The sequence below is a fragment of the Podarcis filfolensis genome (genome assembly GCF_964270895.1).
Source record: "Podarcis filfolensis genome assembly, chromosome: 5".
Classification (NCBI taxonomy): domain Eukaryota; kingdom Metazoa; phylum Chordata; class Lepidosauria; order Squamata; family Lacertidae; genus Podarcis; species Podarcis filfolensis.
In genome coordinates this window covers 53,895,913-53,923,370 of record NC_139608.1, presented here as the reverse complement: position 1 = coordinate 53,923,370, position 27,458 = coordinate 53,895,913, and the positions used below count along the sequence as shown (strand labels likewise).

At 40.3% G+C, this 27,458-nt stretch overlaps 2 protein-coding genes across 9 annotated transcripts in view; both read right to left on the bottom strand.

The window, feature by feature from the left end:
* HTRA1 (HtrA serine peptidase 1) overlaps positions 1 to 8,173 on the bottom strand; it is a 44,928-nt gene extending 36,755 nt beyond the window's left edge. Inside the window, exon 1 of the mRNA XM_083616998.1 lies at positions 5,735 to 8,173. Coding sequence (XP_083473124.1) covers positions 5,735 to 6,221 — 487 coding nt within the window. The 5' untranslated portion in view covers positions 6,222 to 8,173. The remainder of the gene's footprint in view (positions 1 to 5,734) is intronic.
* A 1,180-nt stretch (positions 8,174 to 9,353) lies between these two features.
* Positions 9,354 to 27,458, bottom strand: part of PLEKHA1 (pleckstrin homology domain containing A1) — a 38,464-nt gene continuing 20,359 nt past the window's right edge. For 3 of the 8 annotated variants that reach the window (XM_083617051.1, XM_083617050.1, XM_083617052.1), the window contains exons 7-13: positions 26,608 to 26,748; positions 24,626 to 24,694; positions 20,554 to 20,618; positions 19,270 to 19,333; positions 17,512 to 17,601; positions 16,334 to 16,404; positions 9,354 to 13,855 (exon numbers count right to left, since the gene is read on the bottom strand). In XM_083617051.1, coding sequence (XP_083473177.1) covers positions 13,639 to 13,855; positions 16,334 to 16,404; positions 17,512 to 17,601; positions 19,270 to 19,333; positions 20,554 to 20,618; positions 24,626 to 24,694; positions 26,608 to 26,748 — 717 coding nt within the window. In that variant the 3' untranslated portion in view covers positions 9,354 to 13,638. The remainder of the gene's footprint in view (positions 13,856 to 16,333; positions 16,405 to 17,511; positions 17,602 to 19,269; positions 19,334 to 20,553; positions 20,619 to 24,625; positions 24,695 to 26,607; positions 26,749 to 27,458) is intronic. The other 5 variants (XM_083617048.1, XM_083617047.1, XM_083617049.1 and 2 more) reach the window with 2 other exon arrangements.

The window sequence follows — 27,458 nt, the reverse complement described above, 5'->3', positions numbered from 1 at the left end:
TTGAATCATTATCCTTTTATAAATCCTTGTAGGGTTCTGGAGAGTTTGTGAAGATATACATGTATTAGTAGGCTTAAGAGCATCCATTTAAGTTTCTGGTTCATGTACTTTTTTATAAGACTACTGAGGAATTTGAGGTTAGTGGTTTTTCCACTGGCTACTATGATTGTTGCTGTTTTATTAGATTCTTGTGTTTGCTAATGTATTGATTGTACATTGCTTTCTCTATTGTTGTTGAAAGCAATATATGTTTTTCAAGTACTGATGTGTGAGTCATAGGCACACACTTAACAAGCATGGGTTTGTACTGAATGGAAGTAATGAACTTTTTTCCATTTTGATTTTACATCTTCCACTCATAGCCTTCTGGGATAGAAAAGCAAGTTTTAAGGGCAATCCTAACTCCCAGCCTGGAAGTTGTGTGGTTGAATGGAGTGAAACAACCCCCTCTGTAACTGAGGACCTGCTACTTGCCCTGAATGTCTGCTGTGCTGGCTACAGTTTAGTGCAGCACAGAGACCCAAATCACATCCCTCTGTCTGCTTGTCCAGGTTAGAACCCAGGCCAGCATACCCTTTGTCTGCTCTGCCTCATTTCAGGGCCTTATGCCTGTCACCTTCTGCTGGCAGGACCAAGTAGAGCTGGGCAGAAGGGAAATATCCACCATACCCAAACCCCCTGCAGCAGCATAGATCGGGAATTAGGAATGCTTTGCAAACTTTCCTTCAGCAACTAGGAATGTTTAAACTTGGTGGGGATAAGACAGCTGTACTGCTGTGATGCTTAAAGCGAACATTTTTTAAAGATAGACTTTGAGATCACACTGCTAATTACAATGAACCGAATTCAAATTTTCCCCACTTGGTTACAATACAAATTTTAAACAAAACAAGATACAAACAGGCACTGCCATTTTCAATAAGGATACAAAAGAAAACTTCCTGAACAGTTAAAAGTTGTACAAAAAAATATTTTGTTTTGCTTATTCCTGAAGAGCAGCATCACAGGAGTTTATTTTATATTTAGTTATAAAATAAATTGTTTTTACCATGGACTGAAGAGGTGAAGGCAAAATATTTTAAAAGTTGCAGCTGCATCCATTCTGAAGCTTTTTTCTTTTCTTTTTTTAATCAGACAACCTCAGGACCACAATCATTTGAATCAATAATACATGACTAATCTTTTGGAAAGCCAAACCATGTTCTAGCTGGCATATAGCCTTCAACAGCAATTTATAACACAAGGTCAGGCCACTCTCATCCGTCAAAATGCTGGAAGGCTCTTTAGGTCACGGATAGCTCAGTTCTATTGATGCTTACATAGCATAGCTCAGTCAGTAGAGCATAGCTCTGTCAGTTAAGCATGAGACTCAGGGTCATGGTTTTGAGCCCCACCTTGGGCAAAAAATTCCTGCATGGCAGGGGGCTGGACTAGATAACCCACGTGGTCCCTTCCAACTCTACGATTCTATGATTCTAAGAAAGTCCCACCATACTCAAAGGGCTACTATAGTCACATGTAAGTTTATATACCAGCTAAGCAGAGTTATGTTATCACACCACCTAATCCTGAACCCTAATCACTTAAACAGTACTGCAGTGAAGCCTTCTTTGTTCCTACACAGAATACAGTTTTGCAACAACAGGAAGCTGACTTGTGCTGTGCCAGACCCTTGGATCCTTCTAGCCCAGTACTGTCTACACTGGCTGGCAGCAGCTCTACAGTGTTTGGGGAAGCCAGGGCTTGAACCTACAACCTTCTGCATGCAACAGCCTTGTGAAGTACATTAGGCTACATAACAGTAACTTGCATGAAAGTGGAATCATATGCACCTCTGCTCAATCATAAGTTTAGCTGAGCAGGATTTGGGCTCAAATCTCCCCTGACCAAAAAAACATGCTGGATCTCCCTGCTGGTTCTCAGCACTGATCAGCTTGATTACTCTATACACTTTAATAAAAATGACATCATGAACTTTATTTTGTCTACCCTCAAACAATATGCACCATATCAAACTAACAAATAATGTGCAGCTTTTGATGAGATGGGTTTTAGCATTGCCAAGAAGTGGTCCATAGGTTTGTGGCAACCATTCAGCAACCATTCATCCCACTGTTGCTGCTTACTTTGCACATCTAATTATATTTTCCATGATGTCACTTGACTCAAGGGCACCCAGTCATAAAGCTCTTCACAGAAGTTTAGACTAAGCCTTCCAGCTACATTTGTTGTGGGGGATGGTTTCATATAAAGTAAGTTCCCATATTATTTTCATATACGAAATGTGTAAAATAGTCTAAGGACTTAAAAAACAGTATGTAAACATGAAAAACTGCAATGTAGAAATGGATGGTTGGTTAAAGGTTCTAGCAACCACTTTTGATTTTCTTCAACAGCTGCTTGAAGTGTGTTTCTGTATATACTGGGGGAAGGGGACTCTAGAAAGAAAATAAGATTCCTTAAAGCTTAATGTGTAAAGAACAGATATATCCCAACATCAAAGCAGCTATTTATTCTACTTCAATAAAATGTGGTTTCAGGCCTTTCTTTTTCGAATGAAGTGTTTGCTCCCGTACCTTCTATCCCAATGTCTGCCAGATGTTTATATAACCTTTCTGTCACATTCTTATAAATGGAGGTACTTCAAAGATACTCAAGTTGTCTATGTGCATTCCAGACCACATAGCTTAGTTCTAGAATCCCAGATTTAAAACTTCTGTCGCCAGCCCAATGAACTTTTCACTGCATGTATTACCAGATGATCCACAGTTACTAGCTATCAATGTATAACATGCATGTAGCCAGATTCCTCAAGGCCCATTTACCTACAAATTGAGCTGTACAGAACTTAGGATGCAAATGGGCAGGGTAGGACTTAACTCAGGTCCTGCTAATTCCCTTTAAACCAGGTTGGGTGGAGATGATTTAAAGTGCAGGTGGAGGGCTGACAGAGATGAATCCTTCTATCCCCTCCATTTACACCCTAAGCCACTTTTTAAAGGGATTTTATCCACTTCATGGAGCCTCACTGGAAGACAGTGATGGTTAGTAATCGTTGGGACTGATGGGGCAGAAGGCAGGAAGCCAGACCCTGAGACAGGCAGAACCACACCCTGACTGACTGTAAATAAGAAGGCAAGCAGGTGAGGGCTGAGGAAGGGGAGACAAGATGTTTGTAGGGCAGTGACCCATTTGCCCTAATGAACCAACCTCTATTTCTGGGAGAAGAACAGCTTAAAAAACACCGTTTTAGATAGTGAGCAGGGGGAAGGATTGAGTTCTCCCCTCATACTTGATCATTTTAAATCACCCCACCTCAACAACACCACTCTACAATGAAACAATGGCAGACCCCTTTTTGCCCACAAATTTATCACACATCTAGTCTGGTCTTTACTCCCAATTGTGCTGGGACTGCAGCCTTACAGACAGACCCTATGTTGATTGAGAAGCAAAACCTAGTGTATTCAGTGTGACTCATTCCCAGGTAAATGTGTGTGGGAGTGCAGCCTTAAGCAGACAGCAGGTAGCAGATTAGTCAAGGCATAATTCTTGTTGATTTTCAATAATATTCTTTCAAATGAAAATATTTAGCTAGAGTCAAGCCAAGCCAAATGTTACACAGCAAATGCATAACTGTCTCTTAATATGAATATAGTTATGAAAAGTAACTGGAAGATTCTGGAAATTTGAATGGAGGAAAGGAGGCTGATTAACCCTTTCTTATTGGCTGCTTTTCCATTCACAATTGCATGGTTTTCTGGCACAGAAGAAACATGTAAGTATTTGTATATTTTGCCCTGCAAGGGGAAAAGCAGCTGGTGAGGGGAGGTTAAGGTGGGGAAATGGCAAAAGTAGAAAGAGTTAAGCAAGCACTCACCTGCTGTGTAATTTGGCCCTTAATGACCCTCAAGCAAAAGACAGATTTCAAGTGTACGTAACAGAAAACTAGCTCCTTGAGATATGGAGACATTATCCACTATGAAGGCTGAAACAGGCTGACATCTGAATCTAAATATTCAAGGGACTATGATCAATGGATGTAACACTATCACAGACAATATGACCCACCCTATGCTGTCTTGCTCAACTGCTTCATAACATTATATTTAGTACATTTCATAGCAGGCCACTGTAAAACAGAATTAGAGGATATGCTTATAGGCAGCTATTGTATTTTTTTTAAATGAGAAGAATCAAATCTATATTACTGATCATTTATTTTATTAAAAAGCACAAAAATCTAGAGCAACATTGGCTTCTTTCACACTCCCCACCCTCACTCTAGAATCCAGCAAAACAATGAACAAAAACAAACCCTCCATCCCTATCAGATCACCTCTCAGCATGCCTACCCCAAAATGGGCTTTTCCATTCACTTCTTCTCTTTGTTCAGCATCAAGCCCAGATATTTCCCCTGCCTCTGTTTCCAGTTCATGACCTTTCTACCCAGTCCTACCCCTGTCCTCTTCCCACAAGCACAAACTACCTCTCCCCGTCTCCTAAATCAGACCACATCGATCCATACCCAAACTTCTCTCCGAGCACTTTCTCCTCTCCACCAACAGTGTTACGGCTCACAACTATTGTTTACATGGGCGGGGAGAAGAGGGAGAGAACAATGTGAACTCTCCAAGGTGTTGACCAGGGAATTTGGTTTCGCAGCCATCTGCGTATCAGTAATCCCCGTGGTTCTACTTCAGAGCTCTCTCTATTGTGCTACCACCATTAGAGGCCAGAAATAGGACACAAGACAGGTGGATGCTGACGCTGGAGAACTGTAGCCCAAGAAGCGCACCCCACCCCACACACAGACACCCTCAATACTGAGCAGGAAACCAACTGAGGTTTTGATGGCTTGATTGATTTTTAAAGGAACAAAGCTAACGAAAGGGGGAAAGCCTGCTGGCGCTCTTCGGTATTTTCTTCTTTATTTTATGTTCATACGTTTCTGCAGGGGAGCCAACTTGAATAAAATACTGGGGTGGGGGCTGGTAAGCCCCGCCCCACATAATTGATCACATAACACGGTGCGCACCCACCATTTGTTTTTGTTTTTTTCCAAAAAAAATTATTAAGTTTCACAAAATTATACACAAACAAAACACACACACAAACAAACATAAACCATAACCCTATTAAAATTACACTTATTGACATTGTTAAGTGACTTCCACGCTTCCCCTTGGTTGAATTTCCATGCATATCCTTATAACGGCTTTCCAAATCGTAATTTTTATAAACTTAACTTAGTCCATTAACATCCTTATAGCTTTTCAGTTCAAAACTGTACATGTTAAATATATAAATTCCTAAGCCAATCTATTGCCTGCAAGCTATTTCCAATTAGTTTAACTTAACGAATTTAGCTAAGTTAAATTTTGTCCATTCTTCCTGCACCCACCATTTGAATGGCAATACTAAACTTGGGGGGAGGCCTCTCAAATATTTTATTGGGGGGCCGAAGGGCCGCTAGGAGTTGGCTCCAACCTTCATTTGATTGCCTTATTAACAGATCTGAATTGGCCCTGTTTTCCCATTTCAGTACAAGACCTGATCCTTGGGAAGCCGTCGGGTTCTGTTTTGTAAGAGCTCCTGACCATGTGCAGAGCGCCCAGAAAAACAAATGCGCCCAGCGTGGGGCGCCAGCTCAGCTGCAGCGCCCTGCGCGCCCGAGGGGTCCGCCTACTGCCCCATCCCCGCTCCGAGCCCTTTCCGCCCGCTGGAGGCTTACCCTGCCCGCAGGCGCCCCGCTGGATGGCGATGACGGCCGGCTGGCGCTGGCCCTCGGAGAGGCGGCTGGCCGCCCGCAGCTGGCACACGTTGCCGTAGCTCCTTCCGTCGTTGCCGCACACGGGCTCGCTGCTGGCGCACACGCAGCGGCCGCCCTTGGCCCGCCGGCGCACGGTGGCCGAGGCCGCCACGCCGGGCCCGCCGGGCGACACCACGCACAGCAGCCCCTCGGCGCACGACGGCTCCCCGGCCGGAGGGCCCCCGCACGGCTCGCCTTCCTGCGCGGCGCAAACCGGGCAGCAGCCGCACGGGTCCAGAGACTCGCCGCTGCCCGCGCACTCGGGCGGCAGCTCCGGGCAGCGCGCGCGCTCGCAGCGCTCGGGGCAAGGCCGCTCCTCGAAGCGCCGCCCGTACAGCTGAGCCCGGCAGCCGGGCGGCGGCAGCAGGCAGAAGAAGCTCAGCGCCAGAGGCCACAGGGCTCCCCTCATCGCTTTGGCGCGCTTTCTCTCTCAGAAAAGGCGGGAAGCGGGTGGAGAAAGGCGCCGCGTCTGGAGCGCGAGAAAGGCGCGCGAGGCAGAAGGGTTTGCAGCGGAGCGCTTGGCCGCCTGGCTCGCCGAGGCACGCAGATGGAAACGGCGGCGGGGAGAGCCGCTTTTAAACGGAGCGCCTGGGGAGGGAAGGCAGAGAAGATGCCGTGCGCGTGGAGAGCGGCCCGTCGGTTGGCCGCGCCGCCGCCGCCTGGGAGGGGACGTGGCGGGGTTACACAACCGCCGGGGCAGGAAAGGCAACGCGCCGCCGCCGCCGCGCCAAGTGGGGCAGGGAGCCGCGGCAAGCCGTAAAGCTGGCACCCGCCAAAGCCCATTTCCACCAAGCCGGAGGCGGCGGCGGCGAGCCTGGGCCGGGAAAGTTATTCTAAGCTCGCTGAGCTGCGAGCGCTTAATGCCGGCGGGGCGGAGCTACGCGCAGCCCGCGCTTTCTGTCAACCTCAGCCAAGACTCCCGAGTGGAAACAGGGGCATTCTCCGTAGGAGCCAACACAATACATAACGTATTTGAGGAGGCCGCCGCCCCCCTCCCCAAAGTTAATGGGCATTTCCATTCAAAGAGTTTGTGCGTGCATAAGACGTGTGGGAAGGTGTGAGTGAGCTCAGCTCGGCAGTCAGGGAATAAGAGGAGAGGTCCTCGGGCGGATCAGAAATTGGTTAATCAGCAGGAAGCGGGGAGTAGCAATAAGTGGACAGTTCTGTGAATGGAGAGATGGGGAAAGCCGGAGTCTCCCAAGGATGGGATCGGGAACTGGGGGTTTCAAGTTGCTCCTAAGTGATGGGCTTGCCATACGTCAGGAAAATACCTGACACGTCCTGGTTTTGAGGTGTAGAAATGGCACCAAGGGGAAATTTTGCCAAAACTGCGTACCTGTAAATGTCAGGGGGAACCCGGGTGCATGGCAAAGATATGGAAAAAGCAGCGGAAACAGCTCCATAAGCTTAAAATCACTATTTTGGTGGTTTCCTTTTTTAAAAAAAGCACTCAACAATTTTGCAGGTGTCAGGAATTTTATGGCAACCCTATAAATTAGGGGTGAGCCATGAGGTGGCCAGGTTTGCTGATGGTACTAAATTGTGGATAAAACAAAAGATTGCGAAGATTTCCAAAAGGACCTCTTCAAACTGAAGGTTTAAGATGGTAAATGGAATTTTATGGATGTTGGTGCAAAAAATCTTTAATTTCACATATACTATCATGGGAGCTGAGCAGGTGGGAACTGACTTTGGGGTCGTAGTGGATAGCTTGATGACTGAAAAAGGCAATCATTAAAAAGGAATGGATAATAAAACTGCTGATATAAATCTATGGTGCAGTCACATTTGCTTCACGATAGAAAGTATATTGTAGAGGTGAAAAGGGGTCAGAAAAAGCACAAGAAAATGATTAAGGAGAAAGATGGACCGGTGAGCATTAACAAAACGGTACAACTGGTTTCAAATTTTATGTCTGGCATTCATAGTCAAGGCAGATTCTGTGAAACTGAGCTTTAGAGTCTCTGTAAAATACTGTAGGACTGACTCTAATTTATTTTTTTTAAGAGTCCTACAGTATTGTTCAAATCAGAAGTTAAAACTGTATGTCTTTCCAATACCATATTTAACTGGTATTGTTAAATGGCTAAATAAAGCAATTTGTTAGTAGTTCTGAAATGAAAAATCCCGTACAGTAAATCACAATTGTTTTTTGTTGCTTCTCTTCAGCACCATACGACGTGTTGGGGTTCAGTTATGTCAACATTTCATTACAAGATACTTTTATCTATATTAGCAACTTTGTATTAATGTTACATTTTTATATGTAACTGTACTTTTTAGTATTTTGTCTATTGTTGCTTTATTTTTTGTACACTGCTTAAGAGACATTTTAAATATATGCTGTATAGAAATTAAATAATCCATATATATTTGCCTTGCTTCAATTTTGAAAAGCATTTATGCAGTACAGTAAGCCATCAACAGGGTTATGTTACAGGGCTCACACCTAAAGCCAAAGTGGCATGTAGTCAAAACACATTAGGCACACATTGGGCTGGCAAAGACTTCCTACCCACCCCCTGCCCCGCCCCACTATCTGCTCCCTTGCTAATTTGTAAAAGGGGGGGGGGCAAGTATGTAAAGCTGAACACACACAAGTTAAATTAAGTTGCAGGCTTACTGTAAAAGGTTATGTTTGATACATGGCACTGGCTGTGAGGCCACACTATGTATTGCCATAACCACTAGTTTTCAAGGGAGTCCCAAATTTCTGAGAGAAGGAAAAGCAATCATTTTCCCCTAAGAAACAAACAACAAATGCCTTTGTTCTTCTTTGCTGTCAACACATAGCAAGAGAATATAATTAAAATAATATTGATTTGAGGGAGAGAGTACCCCACCCACTGGTGGTTTTGGCACTGTTACCTGCCATCGTGCAACTCTCAGCAATCAACCCTGAAAGAATACAGTCCACTACAGAAAAGAATATTCATCTCCTGCTTTAGGAGCCTTCTGCCTACCTTCCTAGGCTCAATGGCCATCCAGTTCTGTAAATGCAAGAGATTCCCATTAGGCAGTTTTGTTGTTTTAAAACAACACTCTTCATTCACCAGCTGAAGAACTTGTACATGGCTAGGGTGTCCTCCGTGTATGGAGCAGTCACTGTCATTTTTTGAGTAGCCCCCATTCGCTTCCAAAGCAACCAAGTATCTGGAGGGCCGAGTTTGCCTATGCCTGGCTTAACTGCTGAATCAAACCAATAAAACTAAAGGTATGCATGTGAGAGGTCATTTGGACCAGAGATGATACCCAAACTAAACAGTTCTGCCAGCGCAAGGGGTTTTAGCTGAGCAATAGATGTTTCCTACTCCTCTCCCTGTGTGACCCCTGCATGCCCATAACAGATTTGGGGGTCATACTAGGGACAATTCCATTGTGCTAGTGGAAGTGTTTAATTGGATACCACCCTAAATTCTACAAGCAACTGACAATTACAAAAAAGGCTTTTGCAATAACTCTTCACACCATATCTGTATGAGATGTGAGACCACTATTTTTAAAAATGATGGGAACCAAAGGATTACTATACTACACAGAATGAAGTTTTCACAGGTCGGCTTTTCTTTATTTTTTTAAAAACTTGTCACTTAGTTTTCTGTGAATTAAACAAGGAAGAACAACAGATAGTATGCAAACAGTTTCACTCACCATTAACCTTTTTCTTTTGAAGTGCACTAAATATAGTAGTCTGATAGGATTGTTGTATTTCAGTACTGAAGTCAATTTATTAATAAGTGTGACATTTACAGAAAACACCACAGGTTCTAAAATAATTTAACAATTTTCATCCACTTTATAAAAAAGGTACTGATAAATAAGAGACCCTAACAATTTAGCAACCACAATATTTTCCTGCACTGAACTATCTTAAGCAGTTAAATTTTAAAAGAATCCCAATAAGAGTGCTGCTTCCTTTCAAATTCAGTATCTAAAATGGGCAATATCAAAACAGAATAAAATGAACATGCAGTGTGAAAACTGTACCAGAACCAGGAAATCTAAAGCTACAACAAAGTATGCCAATACAAACATTCCAATTCAGTTTCTCCCACAATGTACATATTTGTGAAAATAAGGTTTCAAATATCTATTGGCTAAGTTTGTTACAAGTTAAAATGTATGCTACTAAACTAATCTTAACAGTCAACTTACCAGTTCACATGTAACTGAAAAGGCAAATAATGTAATTTACAAACACTGCTTGTGTTTAGCTTATGGTTAATAAATGTAAAGGTGCTGCTATACTCATTAGAAACAAGACCACTGCAGTTTGGCATTGCTACTACTATAGCTGTAGGCATTTGTCAGTACTAACAAATCTTTTCTCTTTTCAATTTTTAGTCTCAACAAATCCAAATAATGTTTACAAGCTTTCGTACACAGGCGATTTCCCCTCAAAACTGAAAGTTTGGGAGTTTTTATTAACATGTTGCAATTTCACCTATGTACCTTTCAATAAATAAAATCAGTGTGCTGAAAAAGTGGAAAGGGGAGTGTAGCCTTGAAAGGAAGCCTAAACTAGTGGATTTACCATGATCACAAAGTAACTAGATTCTGACAGGCAAAATTAGTTACACTTCTAGGTGGATGTGTGCGATGATATAAATTCACACAAAAATATAAGGAACAAAAAATGAGAAGACACAATGGAATCAGAAAAATGCAAGATTGTCTGCACCAATGGTGTAACTGCTTGTACCTCTTGCTATGTGATACTGTATGTAGTGCAGAATGTGCCCCCCCCCATGTAAATTCCAGTGGGGTGGGGTGGCGATCACACAAAGAACTGCATAGACATATAGGCTTAAATCAAGTTTTGTGGGGGAAGGCATCTCTAAGGCAAATTAATTTAAAGCTGGAGGCCACTTAGCTGCAGGCAGAAAGATTATATGCCGAAGACCAGATGACAGGATGGAATGAGCAAGTTGCGGAAGTTTAAAGTCTCAAGGTGCAAACTAGTACAGACCACGACATTAAGAGCCTTGGGCAAGCTGAAAGTAGGGCTTCCATGTGAATACTTATGTAGTCGGGCTGCAAGTGTTACTCTCCACTTGCATTTTCTTTACGTATGGCACAAAGAAAGCCAATAATTGCAGGTCATCTTGGAACCGAAAGAAAATTTCTCTGGAACAAGAAATGAATTAAAATGGAAAAGAGTACATGACCCACAGTCTGCTGGCTTTAGGGAATTTTGTCACTGCCACGTTTTGAGAGCACTGACTAGGGCTTTGGGGGGGGGTATACTTTTAAACAGGTTGTTGTGACAGTCTATACAGTCTAGTTCAGGGGTCAGCAAGGCTTACTGGGCATGGGCCAGATCACTCCCGCGGAGATCCTCCATGGGCTGGGCTAGTGCAGCGTGATGCCGGAAATCGCTTCTGCAGATGCCCAAAATCACACCTGCGCAGAAGTGATTTTTGGCGTCTGGGCATGCGCAGAAGCAATTTCCAGAGCAGCAGAAGAGAGTCCCCATGCTGCGCCAGTTTAGCGCAGCGCGTGGGGACTCGAGCTGGCAAGTCAGTTCAGGGGCGGCTCGGGGGCTGGTTAAACGGCCTCTGTGGGCTGCTTCCGGCCCATGGGCCGTGGGTTGGGAACCCCTGGTCTAGTTAGTATTTGAAAAAGGTCATCTGGTGCTATTGCCTGCGAAGCTAAATAAACTCTACTGGGCCATGAGCAGCTATCTTCTTCCAACGAGGCTTGCGGGTTGGGGCAACTGAAAGTCAGCAGCAAATTAAACCCTGTTTGAGTACGTGGAAACATCCAGAGTCCACAATGAGTTGGGGTGGCACACAGGGCATAATCCACTTCTGTCACATCTTACTAAATGGCAAGCAAGAAGGAGAGCAGGCAACATGCCTGTTGGCTGAAGTAGAATCCCACACAACTTCACTCCAGAACCCTTAATTTCAAACAGGTTGCTTATCTGCACCACTGGGGCATAACTCAACTGTATGTTCACTGAAGTAGTGGACATTTTCACTTAAATGTCTGAAATACCTTTTTTCCCTTTTTTTCATGCTTTGTCAAGCATCTCTCTCTCACACACGCAAGGTTTAAAAAAACTAGAGTACTACAAACTGGAAACTGAATTGCATTAAGCAGCATCATGTGAAACTTTGGGGCTTTTGTTGATTAAAGCAAATAATTTCACAACCTAACTACAAAATAGTGCATGCTCATTCTGATCAAAATATCCAACATCAGTGTCTTAAACCCATTATTTTCATCACTGAAACCCTGAAAAGTTTAAAAAACACAATGCACAGCTAATAGATACCAGTATGCTGGCAATGCTGGCGTATCATTTTTTTATACATGTTGTGAACTACACTACACAAAATAAGGTTCAAAACCACAAAAGCAAAAATCAGCATCCAATTAACCCCCAAACATTTAACACATCATGAAAGAAGAACCCACAGGCACTTTTAATAAATTTAGTGCACCAAAAGTTACAGGCCACAATTGCATGATTGAACAACTCAGTACCAGTTAACAGCATGAAACAAGTTTGTTTAGATTTTACTAACCCAAATATAAAATGGGAACCATTTAATACCACACTTGGGGTAAAGGAGCATACAGGAGGGGGGAAATCTTAAGACAATAGTTTTAAACTTTTAATTTCTGAGAAGCTTAATATAAAATACTTTTAGTTAAACCTGTAAAAGATTTATTTAGTAGTCCAGTTTCCCTTCTCCCTACTTAAAAAACCCCACGACACCCTTATTTATTGGTGGTCCATTAATATCCAAATGTGCAAAAATTACAATTTACCTTTAGGAGTGCATAAAAATAGGCTTAATATTCAAAATAGCTGTATTACTCTTTAATTAGTTTCACAGCACCAAATACCAGGAATTCTAAGGGGATTGAATTCTATAGAAGGGCAGTGATTCACAGAGCAGTTACAAAGAAGTTGTTCCAATAAAGTCAGCACACTTTTATCGGTGTAAGTGCTCTGTGCCCCTCACCTTTAGGAATGCTTTTCTCACACATAGAGACACTCATTTCATGTAAGTTAACACTTGTATGCAATGTCTAAAATACAGTGCAGGTGGTATTTGTGCCATAAGAATGCAGATCATGCAGCAGCTGCCAAATCTGTATCATCATGGTAGGGAAAATACACTTCATTTCAGACACTGCAGAATTATAGTGTTGTTTTTTACATGAAGACTCTGTGCATAGGAAAAGCACATTATATCAAGCTCTGCGTATTTCTGTAAGTTTCTACAGTGTTGATCCTATAAGAAACAACTCTGCATACATATATTAAAATATCTGAAAGGCTGTGCCAGTGTTTTAAGAAAGTAAGTCAACTTGCTTGTCAATAGCCTGAATTAGAGTATAAGTAAGTCACATGTTGACATTTCTTTTATTAAAGCACAAAGATACTACTCAGTTTTGCCATATGGGTGATGAAAAGCAGCTGGTATCTTGCTTATTGACAACAGTAATATTTAATCATTTGTTTTGGCCCCTCACTTTAAAAAGATTTATCATCAGACTGCGGTAGAAGCAAAAGGTCCGCTCTGATAATCAGTACAAGGCAGCATATGACAATTTAAACATACACAAATTTGAATGTAAGCACACACATATAAGCAACATCCCATTCTTTGTTCTTTCATCCCATAGTCATCTTTGGCTAAAAGTCTGAGCAAGGAAATTCAAGGACCAAAAGCAAATGCATCACTCTCCAAACTCTTCCCATTATTACACATCACTGACTGGAAGGCTTGCATCATCCAGATCCACTGGGCCAGGATCCTGTTCCTGAGTGCCATTTTTATTTTGAGGTTCCATTAGGCCCTGTAGAGTCACTTTGGAAGCTGGGTCTCTTGAAGGGACAGCCTGGATCTTGTAGCTCCCTGGCTTGGTCTTGGTAAAAGATTCGTGAAGTCTTCGCTTCTCCAAGACAAGGGGCTTGGTGTTAAGGGTTTGGACCAAAGGGGGGTTGTGAGTGGTTGTGGAATGTGAGGTGGCTGCTGCTGTTTTTGCAGGACAGGTGGATTCTGAAGAACAGTTGGAATGTTCCTGTAAAGGAGGAATGTTTGTCAGATTGAGTGGGTCATTAATTGCATGCTAGTAACGCATTTCAAACTTATACCTCTGAAAAAACCAAAAAACAAATCAAAGGGGGGAAAACAAAGCAAAGCTTAAGAGCAGAAACCAGGCGGTTTTCCAAGGCAGCAAAATGTTAAGACTGAGCTTACAGCAGTGATAGCAAGCTGAAACGGCCAAGTCAGGTCCCTAAAGTCTAGCATGGCATCACTTTAAGTTTACCAGCACAAACTAGCTTGGAATTGCACTTGTTTATTTAATATAATGCAATTAAAATTATTGAAGGCATACTTTCATAATTTAAGAACATGTGAACAAATGCTTCCTGAAGTCCCCCAATAAACTCGAATAAACTATTCAAAAGTGCATGCGAAGTGTATTCACATTCAAAAAAGAAGCATAATGGAATCCCTCACTGAAGGTCACTTCCTAAGTTAATGAACATTTACATTTTTGTTGACTAGACACCTATTTCTTATTCCTTCACCTTTTCGTTCTACAGAACTACAAACTATTAAGGAATAAACTAATTCCACTGGACAATATTCCTCCCAAATTTATAACAAATATGATTTGTGTCATTTCTACATTTTAAATGTATTTTATTGCCATAGTCAGCCATACTGAAGATAAAATACTAACATGTTCTCCTCTAGAAAAGTACGGTAAGAGCTGCCTCAATTGCTAAGCTTTATATTGTGTACAATATTATCAACAACTATTTACATGACTGTGTCACTACTAAACTCCATGTTTCAACATTATACTTTAAGACAGGGGCTGCTAACCTTTGGCCCTCCAGATGTTGCTAGAATACAATTCCCACCATCCCCAACTACTGGACATGCTGACTGAAGCTTATGAGAGTTAAACAACATCTGGAGGGCTACAAGTTAGCAGCCCCTTCTTAAAGGTATCTGCCAAAAAACATTAGTAGCATTTATACAGTTAACTGGAGTATTTTCAAGACAAATTTACTAGACTACTCATGATATCAAAGGATATTTTTTAGTGTATATTTTAAAAAAACAAATGATGCAGTAGGACTTTCAGATGGCTAGTGAAAGCTTTAACTGAACCTGCAGCATGCCAATCAAGTGGCCAGCATTCCATCATATAGTATGGCTTTCTGACAAAAGGAGACAGGTCACATGACTACACTGTTCTCCCATTCAATTCTGTTGTTCCAGAAAGGTTGCCCTATTATTATTATTATTTGCAGTATTCTGGAACAGCTCTTTCAGAATATTATCTCAATAATACAATCTGGTGTTGAAGCTACCAGTGAGAATGGACTGGTTCAATATATAATTCCAGAATCCCTTTATCAAGTATATGTGAGGTACAATTTCATTTTTTGCACTCCTCACTGTATTATTCAAGACATGAGTAACAGTTCATGAATCTATAATTTAGGATGGTGGGGGCAACACTAAAATATAGCTATTTCTACTGTCTGTTACAATCAGAAGCAGCTCACCTCAATATTCTACAATGATAAACAGTATACTTGGAGTAGTGGGGGAAATTATAAATACCCCAATAACGAACTATTCACAGGAATCATTTTGACACAGAATATGAAACATTCTGTGACACGGAATATGAAACATATTCTGTGACACGGAATATGAAACATATTCTGTGACACGGAGTATGAAACATTATGTGACACGGAATATGAAACATACAAGCTTCAACTTGGAGTGGTAAATTCCAATACAAAAGCAGAACCTACAATTAAGCTTCTTTTCTAAAGTGAATACTACACAAACATTTCTTTTAAAAAAATAAAATCTGAATTCAAGTGGGACCAGCACTGGGATAACAGCTTAAAAACTACAATCCATACAACTCACACCTATGATATAAGACTCACATGTAGTTATGCCTAATGATTAAAAAGTAAAAGATTTTATTTATTGCACTATTTTGATTAACATACAGGTTGCAAGCTGTAACAGCCCCTACATCTTGACTAATGACCCCATGCATATCTATCATATAAGCCATGCAAATCAGTGCAGGGTTTTTTCCTTAATGTACACACATATTTGGCTATGAGGGTCAAGGTGGCTTTTACTTAGCTATCTTTCAAAAATGATAAAATGGAAATATGAACTCTCATGCAAATTAGGTCAGCTTTAGTTCCTAAATATGTATATTTATTACTAGAGCTTTTGTACTCAGTAAAGCAAGCACATGTGAGCAGAGATTTCAGCACTGTGTGAATCTTTGCCATTCTTAAAAATGGATTTTATTTAGGAGGCATTTAGAGATAGTAAACGTAATAGCCAATGGGAAGCATTTTAGAAGTTAGTAACTTCACAGTGGTTATAAATCAATAGAGGAAGCCATGGGATTGACCTCATCATTTTACGTGGTGTTAACAAGTATTTTGGAATTTCAGCCCTCTGGTAAGAAGGCAAGTTTACATGAGAGCCCACATACATGCTGCATTCACCAGTTCTTGATGTATACCTCTGTATACAAGGATTCGACAGCCTTCTGGCCTGCCGCATCTGGAACACAGTGCAAAGCTAAGATTAGAGTAACCTAAACTTGAGGAGAGGGGGGAGAGAGAAGAAAGAAAGAAAGAAAGAAAGAAAGAAAGAAAGAAAGAAAGAAAGAAAGAACTGCTAAGAGTCACTAGCTGAGTTATCCCACCACAAAGATTGCACATACAGAGGCACACAAATATAGAAAAATCTTTTGGCAGCTTCTCTCACCCAGAACACATTGATTCCCAAACAGAGTCTCTACTATGCAGTGAAAACCCACTGCAATTACAATAATACTTCTCCTTGCCAAAGAATGAAGCTTGAAACAAGTGATCAATTGTTTTTAACATATGAAGTCATTCCATTTTACAAAGAGGTATGAATGCTAACTTTTGATGTATTAATGGGAAATAAAAGCCATATCTTGCAAAACCTGAACTGCAAAGCATGGCTAGAATATGGATTGCAAGAACATTATAAATTAAAACATGGAATACAAAAGATTCCTGTATTGAAGGAATGAACTAGATGGCCCTCGTGGTCCCTTCCAACTCTAAGAATCTAATACTTAGTACCTCTAAACTTGATATCTGCTGGAAGGTACATCACCACTATCTACAGAGTCCTACAGTTTGTCACTACAGTTAAGATTCAGTTTGGTAATGTTAGAATTGTGAACCAAACTAGTCACCAATAATGAGGCCAATAATTATCAAAACATTCCATGAAAATCTACATTAAGTTTAGATTACTCCCTGCTAAGAGACTGGAGAGCCCAAAAGCTTTCAAAAGGGTTGTACACCAAAGTAATTTTAAATCTCAAGTACAAGATTCAGTAAAGATTGTCAAGTAATTTGACAGAGTTCAGATTAATAAAGAACTACAATAATTTTCAAACCCACCAGTTGAACTGTTGGAACATTAAAATAATACTGTGTGGACCCACAACACATATGTTTACTGCTAAGATTAGCACTTAATTAAAAAGGCAGGATTCAATGCAACCTGTAATGCATGCAAAGATATTACTCCAGACTTAGGAGGGGGTAGAAGAGCACAAGAAAATGAAAGAGATTGAATGTATAAGATTCATCACTGCTGAAACAGTAAAGCTTTGTAAAAACATACAGAAGCTGCTGATCTTCCAGGTCCTCGCTGTGCTACTATTGCACCAGAAATTGCTTTAATCCAGCTGTGCATGTCTTCTGGGCTATCTGCCTGAAGAAAAAAGAAAGAAAAACTCTTATCATGTGAGTGACAATAAACAGATATGCTTCATAAACCTTGTAATCTAAGAATATGACAAGTGTTTTCTATGTTTCTCAATAAAAAAATTGCAATTTAAAAAAATATTTCATAAGCTTAGGCTGATATCTAAATACTTATGCATGGTAAGAGATTTATTTTATATTACTGATGTAACTACTCACTAATCTCAAGCTTAACAATTACTGAAGTACTGTAGTGACTTCTAAATTTAGTACCTGATACATAAATAATGAACAAGGAACTTGTGATTGCTTCTAGGGGGGAAAGTAACTAACCATGTGAACCATGCACGGAAAACAATATTGCAATAAATAAGAGATGCACTACAGTTAGAAATTTAGGCCAAATATACATAGAGAGTGGTATCACATCACTTTAGAGATCCAGCAACACAAAAGTAAATTTTCTAAAGGGAAATCAGGCTCTTCCAAGGAATAGATCAGGTAATATCTCTGATTGGCAGGTCTGGTGTTGTAACTTGAAATGCTCACATATTAGCACAGCTGGTGTGGTGACCTGCAACTGCTCCACCCCTACCTAGCATTTCAGATCCATTTTCTGTGAGGGAAGTGATACTTGTCAGTGAGCCTGGAATTAAAATCTGGGGCAGGGGGCTATCAAGCTATAACAAATCTAAGGATCAGAGAGCCCAGAGTAAAGAGGACAAAAAATGGTGTAGATTAGACATGGAATGACATAAAAGAATCTAGAAGTAAAGGTGAGACTGAAGCTTGGAGGAAAAGGTGGAGAAACAATGAACACAGGCAATAAATGAACTTCACAGTGTTTAAGATCAAGAGGTGCTCTGTGCTCTGGGAGAGGTGAGTACAAGGGATCAGTCAAGAGGCAGGATGGCTAAGAAAGTGGGACAAAGCTGAAAAGGAAGGACCTAAGGAAACAACTAGAGGAAGAGCGATATAATTGAAGAAAAGAGGAGTCGACGAGAAATAAATACTGGAACCAAAAGTATTATTGACTTGGCATCTGAGTTAGACTTTATTTGTTCTCACAATGAATTTCTTCCTTCTCAATCCCTCAGAGCATTAACCTTTTTAATGGTGCAATCCTATGCATGGTTATTCAAATCCCACTCCAAACAAGTGTTCACAAGATGGAGCCTAATGGCAGTAGAGCATTGGGAAAGATTCCCTAGATGACGACTTAAAAAACAAGTGAAGCAAGCATTTGGTTGGATCATTTAGGTAATAATTTGGGTAGAAGGTCTGGCTGGAGAATTGCCTTCAGCTCTCTGGCCAAGTTTCAATCTCATGCCAGCAGACTTCTGTTCATTCAACAAGACTTTCTCTCCCTCTCTTCTAGAACCCTCCAACCCTTCAGAGCAGATTTTGGGCCCACGGGAAGAGGGGAAGGCTTCAGGGAGAAGGGGGAATCCACTCCTTCAATGTTAGTTCTGCTAGTGGACAGGTACCATTGGTCATTAGCATTGTTTACATGACAGGCATGTCTGTTGGTATATTCCATTCTAAACAATTATGCACAATTTAACTGCAAGGCTGTATGTATACTGTCAGGCATTAATCAAAGGATTATGTGTTTGACCTTTCTAAATGCAATAAATTCATTTTCTTACAGAAAAGTGGTTTTCCATAGACTTACCTGTACATAAAACGTTCGAGAAGTTGTTACAATTTCAAATAGATTGTCTCTCATCATTATATCACTGGGGAAAAAATATGTTTGTGGTCTTTAAACATTTTTACCATCGTCTGACATGCACATTTGTATTTCCAAGCAACAGAACACACATAAATAAGGGGGCTACCTTTGAAAATAATTTAAATTATATCACCATTTCTTGGGGGGTGTATGCATGCGTGCACACGCACACATTATAATTATTAGTAAGATGTTACCAAGATTCTGTGCCTACTCACTCAACTTTCTTGCTCTAGCAGCTCAAAGTAGTTATACCATACTGAAGACACTAGATTTTCCCCTCTCCTCCCACCCCAATTTTACACAAAAGAGAAAAAGGCTGCATTCTTCAAGTGGAGAAATCATTACCTGACTGGCTGGTGTCCAGGTCAGGCACAGACCTCTAATGTGTAACTGCACTAGAAGACATGAAACCTCGCACCAGTGGCAGCTTCTCAGTATAGCCAGTTGCCCAGGGAAGGACAAACATCAACAGCAAAATGATACACCAGTAAAGTGATGCATGCTATCAGAGTCTTCTGCTGCCTTCCCCCTCCCAGGCACAAAGGGGGCCACACTTGAGCCAGGACCCCAAGCTTTCACAAATTTAGCATGACAAAAAGACAACATTATTTAGAAGGCACTCCCAAAACTTTTTTCTTACAATACCATAATGGAAACCACTTTACAGCATCACACACAGCAACCACAGTTTCATCTTTTGTATTTGTGATTAGCACAGATACAAAAACAAAACCACCAGTCTTTAAACCGGTATTTTGTTTCTTCATTTGCAAAGGACTAGAATCCTCAAGTAAAGGAGTATTTCCTGTTATATTACTTTTTATTAAATTTCTATTCTGCCCCTCATCCCACAGGAGTCCAGTGTGGCCAACAATGAAGTGGTAAAAGAATACAGTTAAAAATAAAATAATATCTAAAACATATAAAACCAACTTTCTCACCAACAACTTTTTAACATATTGGGATATTGCACCCCCTATTTATATTCCTCCTTTCATTCAGAGACCCACATCTTCTATCATGATATACCAGCAACTCAGTTTAATACAGCTATTTAAGATCTCACTACATCTGTCTAAAAGCCTGCCACAGAGGGTGACTTTAGTATAATGGAAAGTGGAGGAGTTTATTAAGACATAATAGAAAATAATGTGCAGGCAGGCTTTCTTTTTCTAACTGAAGGAGATCATCAACTTTTTAGTTTAACCTTCAGATTTTCACCTTTGTTTACATTCCTGGACCTTATGAACCTCTTTCAGTGGTATAATCCGAAGGGGCTCCTTATCCTGAAAAAACAGATAGTACATCAAATTTTTTTAGCACATAAGAAACAAGGACTTAGACATCCCAAAGGAGATGCCAAAATGCAAATTTTATATCCCGGAAGTCAAATAGATGACTTATTTACAAAATCAAATGATTAGCAAATTGATTTCAAATTGCTGACCAGTTAAGGAACTCAGTGATTCAGATAGTTTATTTCCATGTTGATTTCAGATAGAAAGATGTGGCCCAAAATGAATCTAATCATTTAATATACCGTATTTTTTGCTCTATAAGACTCACTTTTTCCCTCCAAAAAAGTAAGGGGAAATGTGTGTGCATCCTATGGAGCGAATGCAGGCTGCACTGTTATCCCAGAAGCCAGAACAGCAAGAGGGATTGCTGCTTTCACTGCGCAGCGATCCCTCTTGCTGTTCTGGCTTCTGAGATTCAGAATATTTTTTTCTTGTTTTCCTCCTCCAAAAACTAGGTGCGTCTTGTGGTCTGGTGCGTCTTATAGAGCGAAAAATACGGTAAATGCATTACATTAATATTTAGCATTACACAGCAACATCCAGCAAAATGATTCACCTTTAAAAATTTCTCAATTGACAATGTGAGCAAGAACTAATGTGACACAATAATCAAAGATATGCTATAGTTCATGCTATTGATACCTTGCTTACTCCCCTCAACCCCGACACCTTATATCAAGCATAATTGAGTTTAATTCAGTGACATGTTGCCAGTGACTATATTCAGTGAATGTAGTTTTAACTAGGTCTCTTTAACTGTAATAGCAATCAATTAGTTGTTTCAATTGCATTGCTTCCTGCTCTGGCTCCTTTGGGAGGCATGATGGTGTAATAAATAAGGAAACAATACAAAGCTTTGAAAAATAAACCAAATATCCTTAGAACTAATCATTATAAAGTTGGCCAAGTTGCATCTGTTTTGAAAATAAATTAATTTGAGCTGCATAGGCAGTGTGGTGCTCTCCAGATATTACTGAACTTCAACTCCCATCAACCTGACCACTGGTCACGGTGGCTGTGGATAAGTGGAGTTACTGTCTACAAGTCTCTGAAAGAGACAGTGATATTGGCCACTCCTAAACTAAAGACTGTCCTGGAGCTGTTTGTTTGAAGCAACCACTGGCCCATCACAAAAAACCACCTTTGGGGGGGGGGAGGTAGTGGAGAGATAACTGCAGACATTCTTGAATGGTAATGGTTATGGAGGTCAGAGATGGGGAAGTGGTTTCAATCAGCAGGCCAGATCCTTATCTTCCCATCTCCCCTGTAGGGCAAGATCTGAAGTGGGTGAGGCTGCCCACCTATCTATCACCAAACACCACAACCTGGTTAGGCGACATGGCGCTTTGTCAGACTTCAAAATGTTAGGAGATTTAAAGTACAGTGCCATCAGTATACTGATTTTGTTGTTTAGTCGTTTTTCAGCTATATTTCTCCAAAACATCTGAGTCAGGAGAAGTCACACAGGCCATGGCCTGAATGTCATGGTGGGCCAGACGAGAGAAAATAATATGAGCTTGAATCCTGACAAATTCAAGTTTTAGCTGTTAGTACATAAAGCCCTAAACAGCTTGGAAGCAGTTTAGTAGAAAAATGTGCCTACTCAAACGCTTTAATCTGCAGAGTTTCCGCTTTTACAAGTGCCATACAAGTTCTGCATCTGTTAGGAGTCTCTGTCTCTCTCATTGTGGCAGGACCTCAACTTTAGAACTCCCTCCTTAAGCAGGCAACTTCATTATTTTAGTCACCAGCTCAAAACATATTTTAAAAACCCAAGTCTATCTAGATATAAAATTCAGTATTTGCTTTTGAAGTTTTGCTGGTTTTATCTGTATATTACTGATAATTGCTTTATATTGTTTTATGCATTCTGTTTGGATTATTTATTTATTTATTTATTTATTTATTTCTAAATAAATATCTGGAGGGCACCATGTTGAGTACCCTGAATTAAGCGGAAAATTTTAATTAATGATATAAAATCAACCCTTTATGGTGATTTAATTTCTTTTTTAACATGACTACAAACAAACATTAACCAAAGCAAGAAGGGGAGAAAAAATATATGGGAAAGAACACAGTTCTGTTTGTGCACACAATAAATTCGATAGCAGAGCCCAGCATTTGATATAAGATTTGTCCACAGATATTTTATCATGCAGTAGGTAACCCGCTTTCTTTTCAGTATGTGAAGTATTAAGTATGGTATCCTAGGGACTATATCAATTTCAAGTTGATGCAACTTTATAACCACGTTGATAACAAAGGTCAGGAAGATTGCTAGCAAACAATCTTTACGTTTACACATTTTAAATGCATGCTGATTAGGTTATTTATAGTGGACAGCACAGTACAGCAACATCACTAAGTTGACATGTTCATGTTTAATTTAAAAATAATTAGTAATGACTTCTGAATCAGTTGTAAAGATTATGAAGTTTCTGATACCACTGAACAGCTTAACATCATCAGTAGTACACTATATGTGAATACAATTTAGGGGAAACTTCTAAAATTACAGAAGGAGTTCAGTAAATGAATAGGTAAAATGTTCAAAGGTTTACATTGCTTGCTTGCTTGTAGTTTGAGTAATATGATGAATTACATTGCTTTCTTTTTCTGAAACCATACAATTTGACATCTTTCATCTGCCTTTTTTCATGTGCCATCATGTGGTTATTGAAAGGAAAGCAAAAAGCATACTTATTTGGAGGAAAAGCCTCATATAAAGTTAATACAGTAAAGTAACATTTCACACCTTCTCCACATACAACACCAAAGAAGTTTCTCTGCGCTATCAAATATTAATGACTGCTAGGAATTTTAAGGGTCAGATTAATTAAAGTGACATATACAGCAAGAATTAAGACCAAACATTTTTGTATCACATTTCATTCTCTTCAAGAGCATGCATTGCTGTAGATGGAATCTTACTTGAGCTAAGCAACTCAATTTTCTTTCCTCCCATGCTCTTAAGAAATAAACGCAACATAGTTTGTATTTCACTTAACAATTACTATTTTAATGGAAGATAGCTTTCATCATAAAACTAAAGCTGTGAAGCACCCACAATATCTTCTTAATAGTTATCAAAAATATTGTTCAACTTGAAAATTATGAACTTCTTTAGACAACTGATTGGCTAGCCACATAGTTTCTACCATCAGTAGCCTATAGATATGGAAGTGAATTCACCTTCAACACAGTGGTGCTTGTTTCCCCACTCTCGAGAAATTGACTTGTGGTAAAAGCCAGTGATCCATGATGAAATAAGATTACTGAATTTAGAAGTTAGCTTTGGGTTAATCAACTGATAACTGCAAAAGACAGAAATCTCTTAAGTTGATAGAATTGCTTTTCTGGAAGGCAACACTGGAAGATGGTTATTGATCCTGGAACCAGGAGCCAGTCCTGAGAAGGGATGGAGAGGTGTCTTTCTAATGCCAGATTCAAGTGCTGCCCAATGTGATGCTTCAAGTAGCTTTTTAAACTTCCCTCAACAATGTTTTTAAAAGCTGATAATGCATCATTGGGAAACTGCTGTTACAAGCATACCAGCCTACATGTATAAGAAGGATGCATCTTAAATCAAAACTTTAATTCTTAACTTGGAATGGAAAAAGTATGCATAGCAACAAGAGAAAATGGAAAGAGGTTATTGCTTTCCTTAGAGATGTACAGCTATTATATATGAGAAGCACAAATAATTCAGAGGATAAGGGCCAATAATGGTCAAAGGATGGGAAAGGAATGGACTAATTAATTCCACTCTCAGATTTTCAGCACTCAGCATTATAGCATGATCCAACCACATACAATATCCATACAGGTTCTGTCAACTTACAAAAATATATATAAGAGGAATTATGTCCAAGTCACATTTCCAATAAAACTAGTTTCCCATCAGAAAATTGAAGCATAACAATTATGCATTATCATGTTTGTACAAAACATGTTTTCAAAAGTTAATCTGACACACACAATTGGACACCTACCAGTTCAGATTTAAAGTATCCTATCGTGTTTTCATCCAGCTGGAAATACCTTCTTTTCCAGTTCTTCATCTATGTAAAATAAAAAGTAAAAAATAAAATAAACATAATTCCAGTCTAGGGATCATCAAACAGTTTATTCATGGGAGTCTTAATATCCAGGCCATATTTTTTAGCATAGCTTGTAACATTTGGGGAAGAGTTGTCTCTGTTTTCATTTGCTGAGAATGGTTCTGAATAGGGGAGGAAAATACAACTAGAACTTGAGGCAACTGAAAGTGAGTCTTTCCACCATGTCCAGATGTGACTGAAAGTATTTTCAATTCTCCTTTTCCCCAAAAGAGGCAGTTACAAATGAAGCAATTGATAGCTATCAAATAATCAACTTTTTTAACAAGAGCCAGCAAATCACAGGTTGCCCTCTAAGCTGGGAAAGGTTTTGATTTCTCTTTCTGGTTACTCCAAGCAAGATGACAGAGCCAAACTGCAGCTGCCCATCTACTCCAGCTGATGTTACTTCCAGCAATCTTTTACCAATGGGACAATTCCAAACAATAGTCAAAGTCAAGGCTGCTTCTAATTGTATTGTTGAGGCAGCTTGATACTGTTTCCATACTATGGCTGCTCCATCTCATATACACCAGATCATGCATGATGCAAACTGGCCCCTGCTTTTTTTGCTTTTTTTTGCCTCAGTGTTGCTATAGTGCTGTATCGGTAGTGGATGATGGTCTAACATGGTGAGTCTGATGTATACTAAAGGCTTAAAATACAGAGGAAATTTTAAGTAGATAGAGTGGGGCCATACTTTTATTAACATTCTTCTGATCTTGTGTCTGAGCAAATGCAGTCAGGCTTTATTTAATAATTAATTACATAAAACAGTTTCCCTCTAATGGGATTCTGAGCCTGTAAACAAAACATTTTTCTTAAAGTGCAAACAAAATCATTCAGTTAAGTTAACTTCTCTTTAAAAATCATTACTAAATCACATGCTACTGCAGTGGTGGGGAATTGAATCTGGCCAGTGGACCAGATCCCTATCTCCCTGACTGCTTGCAGGCAAAATCTGACAAGTGAGTGGATCAGCTATCTGTTACATCACATGGCATCCGGCGATGATGCACTCTGATGTCCACACAATAACTGGGACTGCCACAAAGGGTATGAAAAGAGCCCTGAGGGGTGCTTTGAAGTACAGTGGTACCTCAAACAGCTCTGTTCTCAAATGTTTTGTCTCTAGAATGCCGAAAACCCAGAAGTGCTCCTGTTTTCGAACGCTCCTTGGAACATGAACTTCCGAAGTGGCTTCCCCTGTGCAGAAACCTAGCTGTCAGCCAATCGGAAGCCATGCCTTGGAACTCAAATATTTTGGAAGTTGAACGGTCTTCCGGAATGGATTATGTTCGAGTTCTGAGGTACCACTGTACTTAACAGCTGGTCGTTGGTGCTTCAAAGTGCTGAGCAGGGTTCTTTGCAAGGAGAAAGGGGCTTACAAAGAGCCCTGCTCGATGCCAACTTCAACGTTTTCTTCCTACTAAGATTAGCTGTACGCAGCCAATCCCTGCTGTCTTGCCCTCCCTCTCAACTGGCTGGTGGTGATAGAAAGCCTTCTTTGTCATTACACAATTGTGAGCACACTTTAAGGCTCTCACTTGTACACTGGCAGCCACCATCTCCACCTGCTCCTCACCTGACATCACATGTGACATCAGGAATAGGACAGAAGGCCATGGTTTGAGGGAAATGGCTTTAAGGACCAAACCAGAACCCACGTGGGTCCAAATATGGCCCAAAGGCCAGAGGTTCCCCACCTGGGATGCTCCTAAATGTCAGGGTTTGGAAGCTACCAAAGAGCCCTGGAGTTTCCGCTCTTTCCCAAAGAATTTTAACCAGATTCATTCCACTGGCAAAAAAACTCTCTTGCTTTAGCATCATATAGAACAATGAGTCATTAACATCAGAAATGCATCTTAGTCACTTACCACTGCTCCTTGTTTAACACAGTAGCCAGCTTTAATCACAGCATTATCTGGGGGGTGCTTAGCAGAAAAATATGGAAGGTGGCTTTGGGACCGTTTCAAGTAGTTTTTATCACCTTCACCACATTCATTTACCTCTTCTTTCTAGAAATAAAACAAGACTACTTAATGGTAAGGTCTAAAATTCATCATCAACCCCTCCACTACTTTCTCCTAACATCATTCCAGATTATAAATTCCCTTTTATTAGACAAATTCAAGTTTTGAATTTGGTGCACTACTAAATACATATTTTCAATTTATCAGGGCCTTTATACACTTGTGTCTCTACTTCACCTCAGGTTTCTTTTATGTACAAAGAAATGGCATGTAGCTCATCACACTTTCAGGATAAATAATATATATAAACCAGAAAGCTTCTTCTACAAATTTGGTAATAGCCCCACCTCCCAAATCTGTCAACTATTTCCAGCTATCTGTAAAAACAAAGGTGGTTTTTTTGGGGGGTGTTCCCTATATTTTTCAAGAGCCAGGCCAGTACAAAGTTTACTAAATCAAAGTTTCATATTGATTATGCTGTGCAAGGAACATTCCTGATTCTATCAGCTTTCTCTTTCCCTTTACTGGAGGCAACATGTAAGGATCTGCAATTATATGCATAATGAAGCTGTCCCTCTTAGAACTGCTTCTCATGTTATATTCTCTCTCAGTATTAGCATTAACAAGTATAATGTCTAGAATCACTTGGTTACCAGGTTTTATTAACTGCTAGTGCTGATTCACTACCAGGCCCAAGCATCTTGCAAATCTACCATCCACAAAACCAGACTCAATCCTAGCTTAGAACTAAATAC